General features: G+C 41.6%; 1 protein-coding gene across 1 annotated transcript in view; it reads right to left on the bottom strand.

The window, feature by feature from the left end:
- The window catches only part of CIB4 (calcium and integrin binding family member 4), a 39,463-nt gene that overhangs the window by 20,670 nt on the left and 4,486 nt on the right, over positions 1-14,307 (bottom strand). Inside the window, exon 3 of the mRNA XM_034421231.3 lies at positions 11,318-11,414. Coding sequence (XP_034277122.1) covers positions 11,318-11,414 — 97 coding nt within the window. The remainder of the gene's footprint in view (positions 1-11,317; positions 11,415-14,307) is intronic.

The following is a 14,307-nucleotide window of genomic DNA, read 5'->3' as shown; positions in this document are numbered from 1 at the left end:
CCAAAAGTTAAAACCCAGTTTAAAATCATTCAATTAGACAATTAGCCAACCCTGCCTGTCAGAACAGTAGGGTCTTGAGGGCACAGCGAAAGACCCGGAGATCAGAGATGTTACGAATATCCGGGGGCAATTCATTCCAAAGGGCAGGAGCTCTGATAGAGAAGGCTCTCCTCCTGGGTGTCGCCAGCCGGCACAACTTGGCCGACCGCACCCTGAGGATTCCCTCTCTATGGGAGCAAACTGGTCAGTGGGAGGCTGTTGGTGGCAGAAGGCGGTCCCGTAGATATCCTGGTCTTATGCCATGGAGCGCTTTAAAGGTGGTAACCAACACCTTGAATTGCACTCGGAAGACCACTGGGAGCCAGTGCAGCTCGCACAGGAAGGGTGTTACATGGGTGTAACGAGGTGCGCCCATAACCACCCACGCGGCCGCATTCCGGACCAGTTGGAGCCTCCGAGTGCTCTCCAAGGGAAGCCCCATGTAGAGAGCATTACAATAGTCCAGATGGGAGGTGATGAGGGTGTGAGTGACTATGCGCAAGGCATCCCAGTCCAGAAAGGGACACAACTGGCGGATCAGACGGACCTGATAAAAAGCCCCCCTGGCTACGGCCGTCATGTGCTCTTCTAAAGACAGCCGTGAGTCCAGAAGGATGCCCAGATTGCGAGCCCTCTCTGTGGGGGGCAGAGATTCACCCCCAATAGTCAGCGATGGCACCAGCTGACTATACCGGGACGCCAGAAGCCACAGCCACTCAGTCTTGGAAGGGTTGAGCTTGAGCCTATTTCTCCCCATCCAGACCCGCACGGCCTCCAGGCAGCAGGACATCACATCAAGGGCATCATTGGTGTGGTTTGGGGTGGAGATGTACAGCTGGGTGTCATCAGCGTACTGGTGGACTCTCACCCCCAAACCACGGATGATCTCACCCAGCGGCTTCACATAAATGTTGAACAGAAGGGGCGAGAGGACTGATCCCTGCAGCACCCCCCAAGCAAAGGCGCCTCGAGGTCGACCTCTGCTCCCCTGCCAACACAAACTGCGAGCGGTCAGAGAGGTAGGAGGAGAACCACCGTAACACAGTGCCTCCAATTCCTAATCCCCTCAACCGCTGCAGCATGATACCATGGTCAATAGTATCAAAAGCCGCTGAGAGATCTAATAGGACCAGGACAGAGGAGCAACCCCTGTCCTGAGCCCTCCAGAGATCAACCAACGCGACCAATGCTGTTTCTGTGCTGTACCCCTGCCTGAAGCCCGACTGGTACAGGTCCAGATAGACAGCTTCCTCCAGGTACTGGGGTAGCTGTCGTGCCACCACACTCTCGACAACTTTCGCCACAAAACCAAGGTTGGAGACCGGACGATAATTTACTAATACAGCCGGGTCCAGGGATGGCTTCTTGAGGAGGGGCCTCACCACCCCCTCTTTCAAGGTGGCGGGAAAGGCACCCTCACTCAAGGAAGGAACTAGCACATATGTGTGAGAGGAAACTTTACCTTTACTTTTAATGTAGAGTAATAGTTATTTTGTGGGAGGCAATGCCTCTTCCCCTTTGAGTGGCTATTTTTTGTGCCCAAAATGTTATATGTACAACTAAGGAAGCTCTTGTATAGGCAATGTTGAGCTGGATAGACCAAAAGTTTGATTTTATAGACGTCAGCAATTTCAGTGACTTCATTTAATTATCAAGCCAGGTTTAATGCTCTTCCTATGATGTACAAAGCCCTGAACAACTTGGGACCAGAGTCTTTTTCTAATTATACATCATATTACTTGCTGAGATTATCAGAAGTCTTGCGGTATGTGCCAAGAACCGCAGTGTGCCATCTTGCAGTTGTTCACTTTCTCAGTGGTGGTGTGAGGGCTCTGTTAATTGCAAGAAGATTTCAGCTTAACTTGTGAGAATTGCCTAGATAGGAGACCTGAAGTGCAGAGAATGTAGTCATGCAACTACTATCTCCAAAAGATGGGACAAAGGGCAACAAGAAAAAGAAATCCAAGATTTCTCTTCATAATGGGCAATATTTTTAAAGGATGCAAAGGTTCTGGAATGTGACTGGATATATACTGTATTTTGTAATATCTCTTCCACCTTTTCAGAGATTGCTGGTGATGTGATGTGCCTGTTGTGTCCTACATACAATAAACAAATATTTCCTACCTAAGTAGCCCTTGTCTCTGAGCGATTTTGACTGTGGTTACCTGCACTTTGGAATGTTCACCCCTGAAATTCATGGGTCAGCTATCATTCTAGGCACCTGTTAAACCTGTATCTCTTCACATATGTTTTCTCTACTAATGTGGGTGATTTATTTTCTTTCTGCTTTTCTTCTTTCGTATCTTTTTTTCTTTTTACTGAATGTGTCCTTAATATGGGAGAAGGGATACACACACACACACACATACATAGAGAGAGAGGTGGGAGCGAGAGACAGAGAGAGAGAGAGAGAGAGAGAGACAGACAGACAGACAGAGATAAGTTCTTTAAGTTGTATTTCATACAATTTCCAGTATTCTGTTTTCCTCCAGCAATGAGTTGATCACATAAATGCCAAATGTTGGCCTACACATTCATCTATGCAAATAGTATTCATTAAATGTGTAAGAAATGTAAACATACTCACTGTAATCTAAACTGACAGTGTGGCTAACTATATTTATTCTTGGATTTTAATTAAACCCTGCAGTGGTTGAATCTTTAAATGTGATTTGCACATGCTCATTCTATCTTCTCACAGAAACAGCATCTCCATCACTTCTGGGCAATTAACGCTATCTGCTTTGCTTGCATGCCGTACAACTAATTCTTCCATTGCAACAAGCAATATGGCATTAAATGAGACGGTGCTTGATCTAAATCTTTCAGACTATATGAATGGCCTTGAGTCTGGAAATGGGCATCACCTTGAATTTTTATTTAGGAGTTAGAAGGCTTCTTGGTCAAACATAACTTTCCAGATATTAAACCAGTTCCTAAATTCTATACAAACTGAAGTCTTTGGACTAGATACAAAGGCAGCCTCATAAAGACTTCAGTATTTCAATCTGGAACCTACAAGTATATACTATCATTGGTACCTGCTAAGCACTCTCATATATTTTCTTCACATTCAAAACTATGTCGAGCTTGTAGAAAGTCAGTGTCTATCCCTCCTAGAAGAATGACATATTTTGGGAAATATTAAAAAAGGCAGAATATTATATTTCCCCAAAGGGAGAAATGGAAAAACATATTTTTTTTTTCTGAGGCAGAAGCAACCCCCGCACTCAAGATCCATAACAGGACGAAAGCCATTAAGCCACAATAGGAATTGCCCAACACCCTTTCAGAACACAAGCCCCTTCATTGCACCATCCCAGAGCAGTCCAAACGTCACCTGGGAGCTCAGATAATCAATAAACCAGAGATAAACCAGATTAGCTCAGGCAAGAACCTAGGATTTGCATTTCCTCTTTTGCCTATAGTGCCAGTTATGACCCATACATAACTCCTACATGACCCCGTAGGAATCTGACAACAGCCAATAAAGCACATGTTCTTGCACAGGAACAGGAAGCTCAAATACAAAGCTCAAAGAAGGTATAACCCCCCCCAACTCCATTTTGTCAGCTGCCCATAGCCATAAACCTGTGTGGTTCTGCTTCATCAATAAACCATCTTTCCAATCAGCCTCCATGTTTCCAGTGTCTTTCTCCCAGTTTGGAACCAGATGGATATTTCTTCCCACAAGCTAGTGCAACTCTTCTAGTAATAAATGCATCATACTAATTAAAAACTGCCATTTTGGGTTCATGAATTCTTTGGTGAGGTCTTTAGCAAAATCTTTTCAGGGCTCCATGTCCCCATGCCTATTGTCCCCTTTTGCCAATGCTTTTCTTCCTTTAGGCTGACCAGAATCACTTCTGCAGGAAAAGACAAGCTAGATCAGTGGTTCTCAACCTGTGGGTCGCGACCCCTTTGGGGGGTTGAACGACCCTTTCACAGGGGTCGCCTAAGACCATTGGAAAACACATATTTTCAATGGTTTTAGGAATAATTTTATGGTTGGAGTCACCACAACATGAGGAACTGTATTAAAAGGTTGTGGCATTAGGAAGGTTGAGAACCACTGAGCTAGATGGAAATCATCATCTGTTTTCCATACTTTTCTCATTCTTGGCTACAGCTCTGGGAAACGTTAAGAAGAAAAAAATGGAATATTGCTGTAGCAGCAGGTTCAAAAAAGACCACGGACTGATATTGAGTTTTGATGGAACTAGATTATTAATATATTTAGATTAGATTGGATTGGATTAGATTAGATTAGATTACAGGTAGTCCTCGATTTACGATCACAATTGAGCCCCAAATTTCTGTTGTTAAGTGAGACATTTGTTAATTGAATTTTGCCCCATTTTACGACCTTTCTTGCCTCAGTTATTAAGTGAGTCACTGCAGTTGATACATTAGTAACCTGGCTGTTAAGTGAATCTGGTTTCCCCATTAACTTTGCTTGTCAGAAGGTCATAAAAGGTGATCACATGATCTTGGGACATAGCAACGGTCATAAGTGTGAACCAGTTATCAAGCATCTGACTTATGATCACATAATCATGGGGATGCTGCAAAGGTCATACCTGTGAAAAAATGTTCACTTTTTTCAGTGCTGTTGTAACTTTGAATGGTCACTACATGAACTGTCATAAATCGAGGACTACCTGTACCTATTTGTGAGATTGATCCTGGGCTTTTATTCAGTGCTATGGCTGGGTTTCCATAACATAGTGGATAAGACAACAACAGGATTGTGTTATATGTTATGAAAAACCCAACCATTGCTTTAGCATCTTTTAGATCTAGCGATCTAAAAGGATCTATTACCATTTGGAGAAATTCTGCTGCTGAGGGCTAAACACAAGAGACCTCTTCTTCACCAAGTTTGTGGGCAATTTTCTGCAAATGAATTCTTCAGGGAAAGAAAAATTTCCAATGTTTTATCAAAGACAGACCTTCACTGTAGCAGGGATAATAGCACCTTACTATAAATGCTCCTTGGAATGAATTTGCTTGGGAATAAACTGACGTGCTAGGGGCCAAGGAGATTAAAAGTCACCATGGATAGGATTTTGAAATAAAAGACTGGCATTCCTAAAGATTAAATAAATACATAAGCACCACAATTTCTCTAAAAGCAATGGCTGCTAAAGTAGGGGAAATGTGGCTTCCAATTTAAGTAGAGTAAGCATCAGGATGAACTAAAACCTTAAAATAGTCTGAAACTATTTACTGATGAATCTTTGAACCTGCTTGTACAAATCTCTAGCTTGAGCTCCATTTATAGTAAATCATCTGGAGTTTGAATCTTCCCCTGCCAGAAACTAGTTCTGAGTTTGCTGTGCTTCCTGGACCCTTGTCTGGATCCTGCTGGGATCTTCCATCTGATGGAGATCACCACTAGGCCAAAACGTCTTCCATTTAGCTGTCTTAGGAATTGTATAACCAGAAAATTGGGGTATACATTAAATAAATAGCAATAGCAATAAGCACTTAGACTTATATACTGCTTCACACTATTTAACCCTAACCTTAACCCTAACCCTATCCCTCTCTAAGTGGTTTACAGAGTCAGCATATTGCCCCCAATAATCTGGCTTCTCATTTTACCCACTTCAGAAGGCTGGAAGGCTGATTCAACTAATCGAACTCCTGGTGGTGAGCAGTGAGTTAGCCTGCAATATTGCATTCTAACCAGGGGTGGGATTTACTGGTTCGGACCGGTTCTGGCAAACTGGTAGCTCCGACATGCAGCTGGAGGGAACTGGTTTGCTCCAACGATCAGGTGGGCTCACATTTACTGACCTATATCTTCTCAGCTGATTCATGCAGCAGAGCAGATTGCCGCACGTCAGCTGTGTTACTCCCCAGCAGTAACGCAGAAGGTAAGTTTTCATAAAACTGCGCACACGCGTGTGTGAAGTGCACGATCACCGAACCGATTGTTAAACCGACAGGATCCCACCACTGATTCTAACCACTATGCCAAGACAATAAATAAAACCCAATGACCTCTTAATAAATAAAACGGCCTCTTGTAGACTATAGGAGTGACCTCAATATGAGGTGCAAATTCATATCCGCTCCTATTAGGATTTGGGGTAGAATTTCCTATGCAGTCTAATTTGGATCCCTACTTATAGAGAAATTGGAGCACTCATAAACAACAAATTCTCTCCCCACCATCCAAACTGTCCTCTGGCAGTGGTCTGTATATGAAGAAGGTAATTAAATAAACATTAAACGGCAGTATTTTTGTTTTACTTATTTTTGTGTTTGCTCCTAGATGGATGGTTGCTTTGAGTTAATTGAAAGTGATGAGTTTTCAGTAGAGGATGGCATGAATGAAACTTGAATAGGAGGCAATAAAAGAAAAAAGAAGTTTGAAGAAATATTATATTTTCACAGGGGATTATTAGGTTAAAAACCTGGATTTATGTTCTGACCTAGGCTTCCTTAGAAAGTAAACAGCACAAACTTAGTCCCGGCAAACCTCTTTAATTCATACAGCTGTAAATTACTTTTATTTAGTCCATAAGGCTTGATAAACAGTCTTTCAGAGGAAGGTTATCAACACCCACCTATCTCATGTGGAACGCTGCCAAAGGGCTAATTTCCAGACGCAGGGCAAGACCAAACTTGGCACAGAGTCACAAACAGATGTTTCAAATCTTGAATCGGCCAGATGAACTAATTGCTTCCTGCAAAAGCTCACGTCCTGTTCGCTTCTCTTTTATGTTTTATGGGCCAATCATCTCCAAGCCTTACTCCCAAATCGACCCTGTTTCCTTAATTGTTCCTGTCTCCTAGCAGCTCAGCGCATGCGCACACTGGGAACAGGCTCACGCTGTTCTTCTGCCTCACTAATGTCAGACTCCGGAGACTCCGGAGGCAGCAAAGAACTACCAGCTGGCCTTGGCTCCCTCTTTGCCTCCAACTCAGAGCCATTGTCCGAGCCTTCCCCAGACTCTAGGACTGGTCCACATTCCTCCCCAACCTCCTCACTGTCTGAATCTGCTGCCAGCTCTGCTGGCCGCTGGCGAGCCACAACAATTTATTCTTTCCTGTTTTCATTTTTAGAGTTTCCTGAATTATCCTCAATTCACATTTTGAAATATTTGCCAAGATTTGAGCAGACATCAGGGTTTGATTGTTGCACAATCTTAGTTTTCCTTTAGATATAGGAAAATAGATAATCCACTCACTATTTTCTTTTTGAATATGCATCAAATATGCATCATGTAGCAAATAAAAGGGTAATAAACTATAATGGAATTTATGTCGTTGCCTACTGTACATTGCCCTCTCCAACCTTCCTAGATACATTAGACAACAATAGCTTTGCTTATTGATGATATTAGGAAACTATAACAACTCATCGGGACATCTGGATCTATGATTAGACTTCTGTTGCCTCTGATTTAGCCTTGGCCCCAGATTTTGCAGCCAAATGTGGCAGTGGTAGTGGAATGATACCCAAAATGGGTAGGTTTTTCATTCATTCATTCATTCATTCATTCATTCATTCATTCATTCATTCATTCATTCATTCATCTTATGCCTGGAGACAACCATAAATGGATTACAATCACTAAAATCCAAAACAATAAACAAACATGAAATGAGTTTAAAATTGAGAAAGATGGAGACGAAGAGACCATGATGCACACCTTCACATATACGGTCACACATAACTCTAAGCTATAAATCCTAGTTAACTAACCACAATGATTGAATTCTCACATCAAATGAAGCTGTAGTCAAACAAATAATATTACAACTTAATCTAACTGCTAAATGGTTCCATCAGTCAATTCAGCGGTCTCACTTGAAGCACAAATTACCAAGATCAAATCATCCTATTTAGAACACAATGTGAGAAGCTCTAACTCTCTGGAGAAAGTTCTAACACTGGGAAAAGTAGAAAGAAAAAGAAAAAGAGGCCGATCAATGGCAAAGAGGATGGAGTTATTTCCAGCGGCTACCTACAAGATCAGATTAGAAACAGATCATCATGGAGAAAATCTATGTGGTTGCTAAGAATCAACAACAGTTATATGGCACATAATCAGTCAATCAGTCATTCATTCATTCAATCAATCAATCAATGTTCCATTACAGCCTACTTTTTTGAGGCTGTTTTTAAGGCCAGTAGAGTTTATGGGCTGTTAAAGATACAAGTATCTGAGGACTGAGCCATCTCTCTCTCAACACTTTACATGAAAGTAGGACAAGCTTATAGTCTCATATTCAGTCTGTCTCCAAGATATACATCTCCATTTGCACTGCTGAAGGTTTTTATCAGGGATTAGACAGCCATTTGTTAAGATTATCAAGCTTTAGATTTCCTGCATTAAATAGGAGGTATGATCTGAATCTGTATTTCAGTTGCGTTAGCTGCTGCTGTATTCCTTTGCTATACAAGCTTTCTATCCGTGCTTTAAAAAGCCAACAAAATGAATGCTCTTTGATGGGGAAAAAAAAATCTGCTGCAAAAATATAAATGTTCTACAATGTGTTATCAGGTTCAAAATATCCCTCAGCATCTGTGATGTGTGAAATGGCAAAGGTGTGAACAATGCATAGAACTTTTTGGTGTTCACGTGGACTCATTAAGCTATATGTGTGCACTAGTGACACAATGCAGTCACAAAGTAGCCAGAAATGTAATTCCAAAAGCACCCCAAAGAACTTTTCATTTAAAAATAAAAATAAAAATCAAGGACTGTCCCTGCTAAAATTGTAGCGTAAACTGCAAAGGTTCAGATTGCAATGTTGTCAGGAGAACAACGTTACATGGTGTCAAATGACAAAACAATCTAGGTTTGGATTTTAGTTAAACTCATAATGGTGGAGGAAGTGTTGTTTTAATGGGCCTTTTATCTGAAACATGGGTCAAGATATTCTTTCTGTACGTGGGTTCATGGGGATGGAATATATGTAGGTTGGAACTTGGGGAAGCATCATTTTAATTTTTGCAGTTGTATGGAAGGAAAAAAACTAGATATTTTGATGGAAACAAACTAGAGACAGGGGTGGGATTCAGCCAGTTCAGACCAGTTCAGGCAAACCGGTACCGTATTTTTTGGAGTATAAAATGCACCTTTTTTTCCCCAAAAAAGAGGGTGAAAATCTGGGTGCGTCTTATACTCCGAATGTAGCCCCGCCCACCTTCTCAAACGGAGGTTTCAGAGGCTGAAAAAAGCATCAGAAACGAAGCTTCAGAAAAAAAGCCCCCAAACAGAACTTTAGAGGCTTTTATTCTGAAGCTCTGTTTCGGAGGCTTTCAGAGGCACGAAAAAAAGTTTTTTCTGAAGCAGAGTTTCAGAACTTTCAGAGACAGAAAAAATAGCAGAAAAAAAAGCAAGGCACAGAGCTTGCTAAAATTCACCTCTGGGAAGAGCTGATTCCTACTCCTATTCCAGGAGGCTGATCCACCTGCCAATCAGCTTTTTTCTTATTTTCCTCCCCAACAACTAAGGTGCGTCTTATACTCCGAAAAATACGGTAGTTGTGACCCACCCATCCACCCAGGCATTATGCCGTCCTATTTAGTTCCATTTTTAAGCTGCGCGCATGTGTGCAAGCGCATGCACAAGCAAAGCACATGCGCAGAAGGCCGCATGCATGTGGGGAAGGAGTGCGCGCAGATTTTCAGTGCTGGGGAAAACTGGTTGTTAAATTATGTGAAGCCGACCCTGACTAGAGCTGAATGTAGTTTTTTTTTAAATGGAATTAATATGCACATGCTTTGCCATTAAGTTCAGTATTGATCCACTAGGGCCTGTTCATTCCTACAGTTGTATTTCAGATGAAGTTATCCTCTGAGGAGTTCATAAAATAATAAAAAGAAGGAGAGAAAGAAGAATCCCTTCCCCATCTGTGAATACAGGTAGTCCTTGACTTAACAACTGTTAACTCAACAATTGCTGAACAAAGGGACTTATGACCCCTGCCAGAAATTCTGACCTTTGCAATATTTCTGCAGTCATATGATCAAAATTTGGGTGCTTGGCTGAGCACCTACCCTAATAATTAGAGAAGCAGTTGCAACTCTTCCCCCTCCCTAACATGGCCTTGTCCCTCTGCTGCCTCCTCACCTTTTCCAAGTGGTCTGAGCCTTCTCCCTGCCTCACTGCATCTAGGTCCATTTACTCTTCCCCTTCCCTACATTTGCTGACAGCACACCGGCCCCATGCGAAGCACAATTAGAAAGTTATCATGTACAATCTTTCTCAAAGCTAGCCAGGAACTGGAACTCTGCTGGTTGACTTCCTTGTTCCTGAATAGCCTTGAAAAAGATTGCTTCTCTAGACCTGAGGAAAATTTTCTTCACTAGCTTCCTGGCCAGGAAACTAGCAAAGGCAATCTTCTTCAAGGCTGACATCTCACTTAAGAAACGAAACTTAACAACCAAAATTCTGGATTCAGTTGTAGTTATTAAGTTGAAGATTACCTGTAGCATAAACAGGATTGCTGAATAGCGTGTCTATGGCTTCATTCGTCTTGTACTGTAAATGTGACTGGTTAATTTTGATAGGTTAATTTTGGACCGCAAGTCCTATCATCTGTCATCACACAGCCCATGCTTATTAGAGTTAATAGGAGTTCATCTGGATGACCATGCCTATAGTCTCCTCCCGGATGATTGTGCAGTATATAGTAGATGCCTCCATATTGCCCCCAACAATCTGGCTCCTCATTTTACTGACTTCAGAAGGATGGAAGGCTGAGTCAATCTTTTGCTGGCCAGAATTGAATTTCTGACTGTGGGTAGAATTTGCCTGCAATGTTGCATTCAAACCATTGTGCCACCATGGCTTGGTGGTGAAAAGAAATGCTTCTGTTAGAAAAAGTGGGTTGACTGGTAGCAATAGCAATATCACTTATTTAGTGCTTTACAGTTTAGAGAGCCAGCATATTGCCCCCAACAATCTGGGTCCTTATTTTACCAACCTCGGAAGGATGGAAAGCTGAGTCAACGTTGTGCCTGGTGAGATTCGAACTGCCAAATTGCAGGCAGACAGCAGGCAGCAGAAGTAGCCTGCAGTACTGTACTCTAACGATTGTGCCACCATGGCTCAAGTGGTAAAAGTGTTTTAGGCAAAAGAAGGAAAAGAACAAAACTTCTGGTTTGTATGACTCTGCCTTTCTGGGCAGCAAGAATAGTTACCTATTATATCTCTCCTCCACCCTATACTGAGAAACAATTAAACTTCTCATTCAGAGAATACTGTCCATAGAGTCTTCTTTTTTGCTGGCAAGTGTTGGGGCTTACCTTCAGCTGTGGCCAGCTACACACCTGCTCCGCTGTGAGTTTTTCTTTCCGGTAATCTTTTCCTTGGGGGCATGAACTACAAAAAGTTTCATGGATCCTGCAAATGGAAGAAAACAATTGGTAGGCTGATACAGTCCTTAGCTGTCAAGGCTGCCATAAACCCTATTTTACATGCTGATTTTAAATTCTCAACTCCTTTCACAAGGCTTTATAAAGCCCACCTCCCCGCCCCCTGCTACTTATAAAAACATCAAACTAAAACAGCAATTACATGAATATTTAACATATTACAATTTACCACATTACCTAACAATTTGAAGCCATCAAAACTCGATAAAACAACAGGACTAAATCAGAGTCATCCATCCAGACATTCATTCATGCCCATTATGTAATTCTTTTGACAGTAAGCAGTTACACAGAGGATGAAAAAAAAAAGAAGAAACTGTGACCAGAAGAAATTGAAGGTATAACTTAAGAAAATACTTTTTAAAATCCTAGCTTTGCCTGCTAGTTGTCTTTGTGTGTACTTGCCATGTAATGCTTTGCCTTGTTGTGTTTCTTTTCTGTCTTCATCGGTTCTTTCTCAGTCTACCGTGTTTCCCTGAAAATAAGCCCTCCCCCCAAAATAAGCCCTCCCTCGAAAATAAGCCCTCCCTGAAAATATTTAAATGCATGAGTAGCCAGTCCCCACCATTTCCTCTGGTTAGGGTTAGGGAGACAGAGCTGGAAATCAGGTAAAATGGCAAGAGGATCCCCGTTTTACTCCACGCACCCCAAAATAATAAGACCTCCCCGAAAATAAGGCCAAGCATTTATTTCGGGGTTCAAAAAAATATAAGACAGGGTCTTATTTTCGGGAAAACATGGTAGTTTGGTCTCACTGGTATTCAATAAGCCTTCCTGGTGTACTATCTTCAGTGTATCTTCTTCACTGTTCTTCAGATATTCTTCCAATGTCCCTTTTTCTTCTTTAACTGGTTGGGGTACTTGCAACATTCCACACCTATTATGCTCCTTGGTAAGTAGAAACTGAAATAGAAATTGTCAGCATCGCTGGCTGGATTAAGGGTATGATTCATTGCCATTAATTTTCTGGTCAAACTATCCAGGGTTTCCAGTCCACTACTATATTATTAACTTCTAATAAGACCTGTCCAGTATGATTGCACCTTGACATAGCTCTCATCCTTAAGCACACAAGCACACAAGCCCTCAACCACATCAAGATAGTGCTTCACTGGAGATCTTTATTTTAACTATTGTATAGTCATCCAAATATTTAGACTAGATTTGGCATTTTTATCCAATTACACAGTCTTTTCTAAAGACCTGGGATAGGCAGGTTTGACGGTGTTAAAGGAATCATTGCAGGATATAGGCTGTTTCACATAAAGCTGCCTTTTGCAATTGTGATGATTTTATCTATGGTATTAGTGTTAATAAAGGGAAGCCCCAGATGCTTTGGGGATTGCACCAAAGATGCCTATCACTATTGGTATTATTCAGTGGTGAAATGTAAAATTTATTACTACCGGTTCTGTGGGCGTGGCTTGGTGGTGGTGGGGGTAATGTGACTGGGTGGGCGTGGCCAACTTTTTTTTTAAAAGCATTTTTTCTACAACCTTAAGAGGTTGCAGAAAAAAATGCTTTTAAAAGCCTCTGACGATCAGGCAACTCAGCTGGGATCGTCAGAGGCTTTTAAAGAATTTTTTTTTCTACAACCTCTTTGGCCGAAAAAATGCTTTTAAAAGCCTCTGACAATCCCAGCTGAGTGGCACGATCATCAGAGGCTTTCTTTTTTAACTTTTAAAAGCATTTTTCGGCTGAAGAAGTTGTAGAAAAAATGCTTTTAAAAGTTAAAAAAAAAAGCCTCTGATGATTGTAGGGCTCAGCTGGGCATGGGGGTGGGGCAGGAATTTTTGCTACCGGTTCTCCGAACCACCCGCCACCATTGCTACCGGATCGGCCAATCCGGTCCGAACCGGGAACATTTCATCCCTGGTATTATTTTTGTTTTCTATTTGCAGATCTTTGCATTTTGTGATTCCCCACCCCAGTTCTTTTTCTTCCATTCTGTTGTCTCCACATACTGCCATGTCCACTATTCAGACATTTTTGTCTCTCTTATTGACAATTGTTAAGTCTGTGGTGTTATGTGGCAAAGGCTTGTCCCAGAGCACTTCATTTTTTATTGCTCTGTATATTTTGTATTCCCACCAATCCTTCTTTATAGGCAAGTGGTATTTCTTGTAGCTATTCCAATGCACTATTGTTACTACTTTGTCATACCGTTGTTTGTAATCAGTCTGTGCGATCTTCTTACAGCAGCTAACTAGGTAGACCACTGTTTCTTCAGCTTCTTTGTGGAGATGACATTTACTGTCTGTTGTTGTCTTCTAAATTCTAGCTTTGTGTGCATTTGTTCTTAAGGTTTGGTCTTGTGCAACCACAGTTAACCCCTCTGTCTCTTTCTTCAACTTTCCTGCTCTTAACCATTGCCAGATCTTGTTATCTGCTTGCCTGCTATTGATGTGTTTGTGTTTGTGTCTACTGGCCATATAATACTTTGCCTTGTGATGCTTGACCAAAGTTCTTATTGGATTCATGTGGCCATTTTTATATATGTGTATGTGTGTTTAATACTCCTTTGAAAGAGCTCTGCTCCTGTTTTTTTTTTTTTTAAAAATTAACATTTTTTGGAAGGCTTTTTCCCTTTCTGTTACCCCGCCCCATAACACTAATTCTGGATGGCATAGATTGTTGATATATTATATATATGTAAGTCTTGGCGTATTCGGATCTTTTCCCATGTAAGATTGAGAATATCTTGGCAACATTTTTTTCGCTTAGCACATTGTAAGCTGCCCTGAGTCTCCGGAGAAGGGCGGCATATAAATCAAATTAAAAAAAAAAAACATTTTGACGAGGTCCCACTCGTCATCTTCAGGCTGGTGTCTTCGGCTTCATGCTTGTGCGAGCAAAGCGTG

This window comes from Pantherophis guttatus, chromosome 1 (genome assembly GCF_059756535.1).
Source record: "Pantherophis guttatus breed Tessera chromosome 1, ASM5975653v1, whole genome shotgun sequence".
In the NCBI taxonomy this organism is placed as follows: Eukaryota; Metazoa; Chordata; class Lepidosauria; order Squamata; family Colubridae; genus Pantherophis; species Pantherophis guttatus.
The sequence above is the reverse complement of the archived record's forward strand: the minus strand, read 5'-3'. Positions and strand labels throughout refer to the sequence as shown.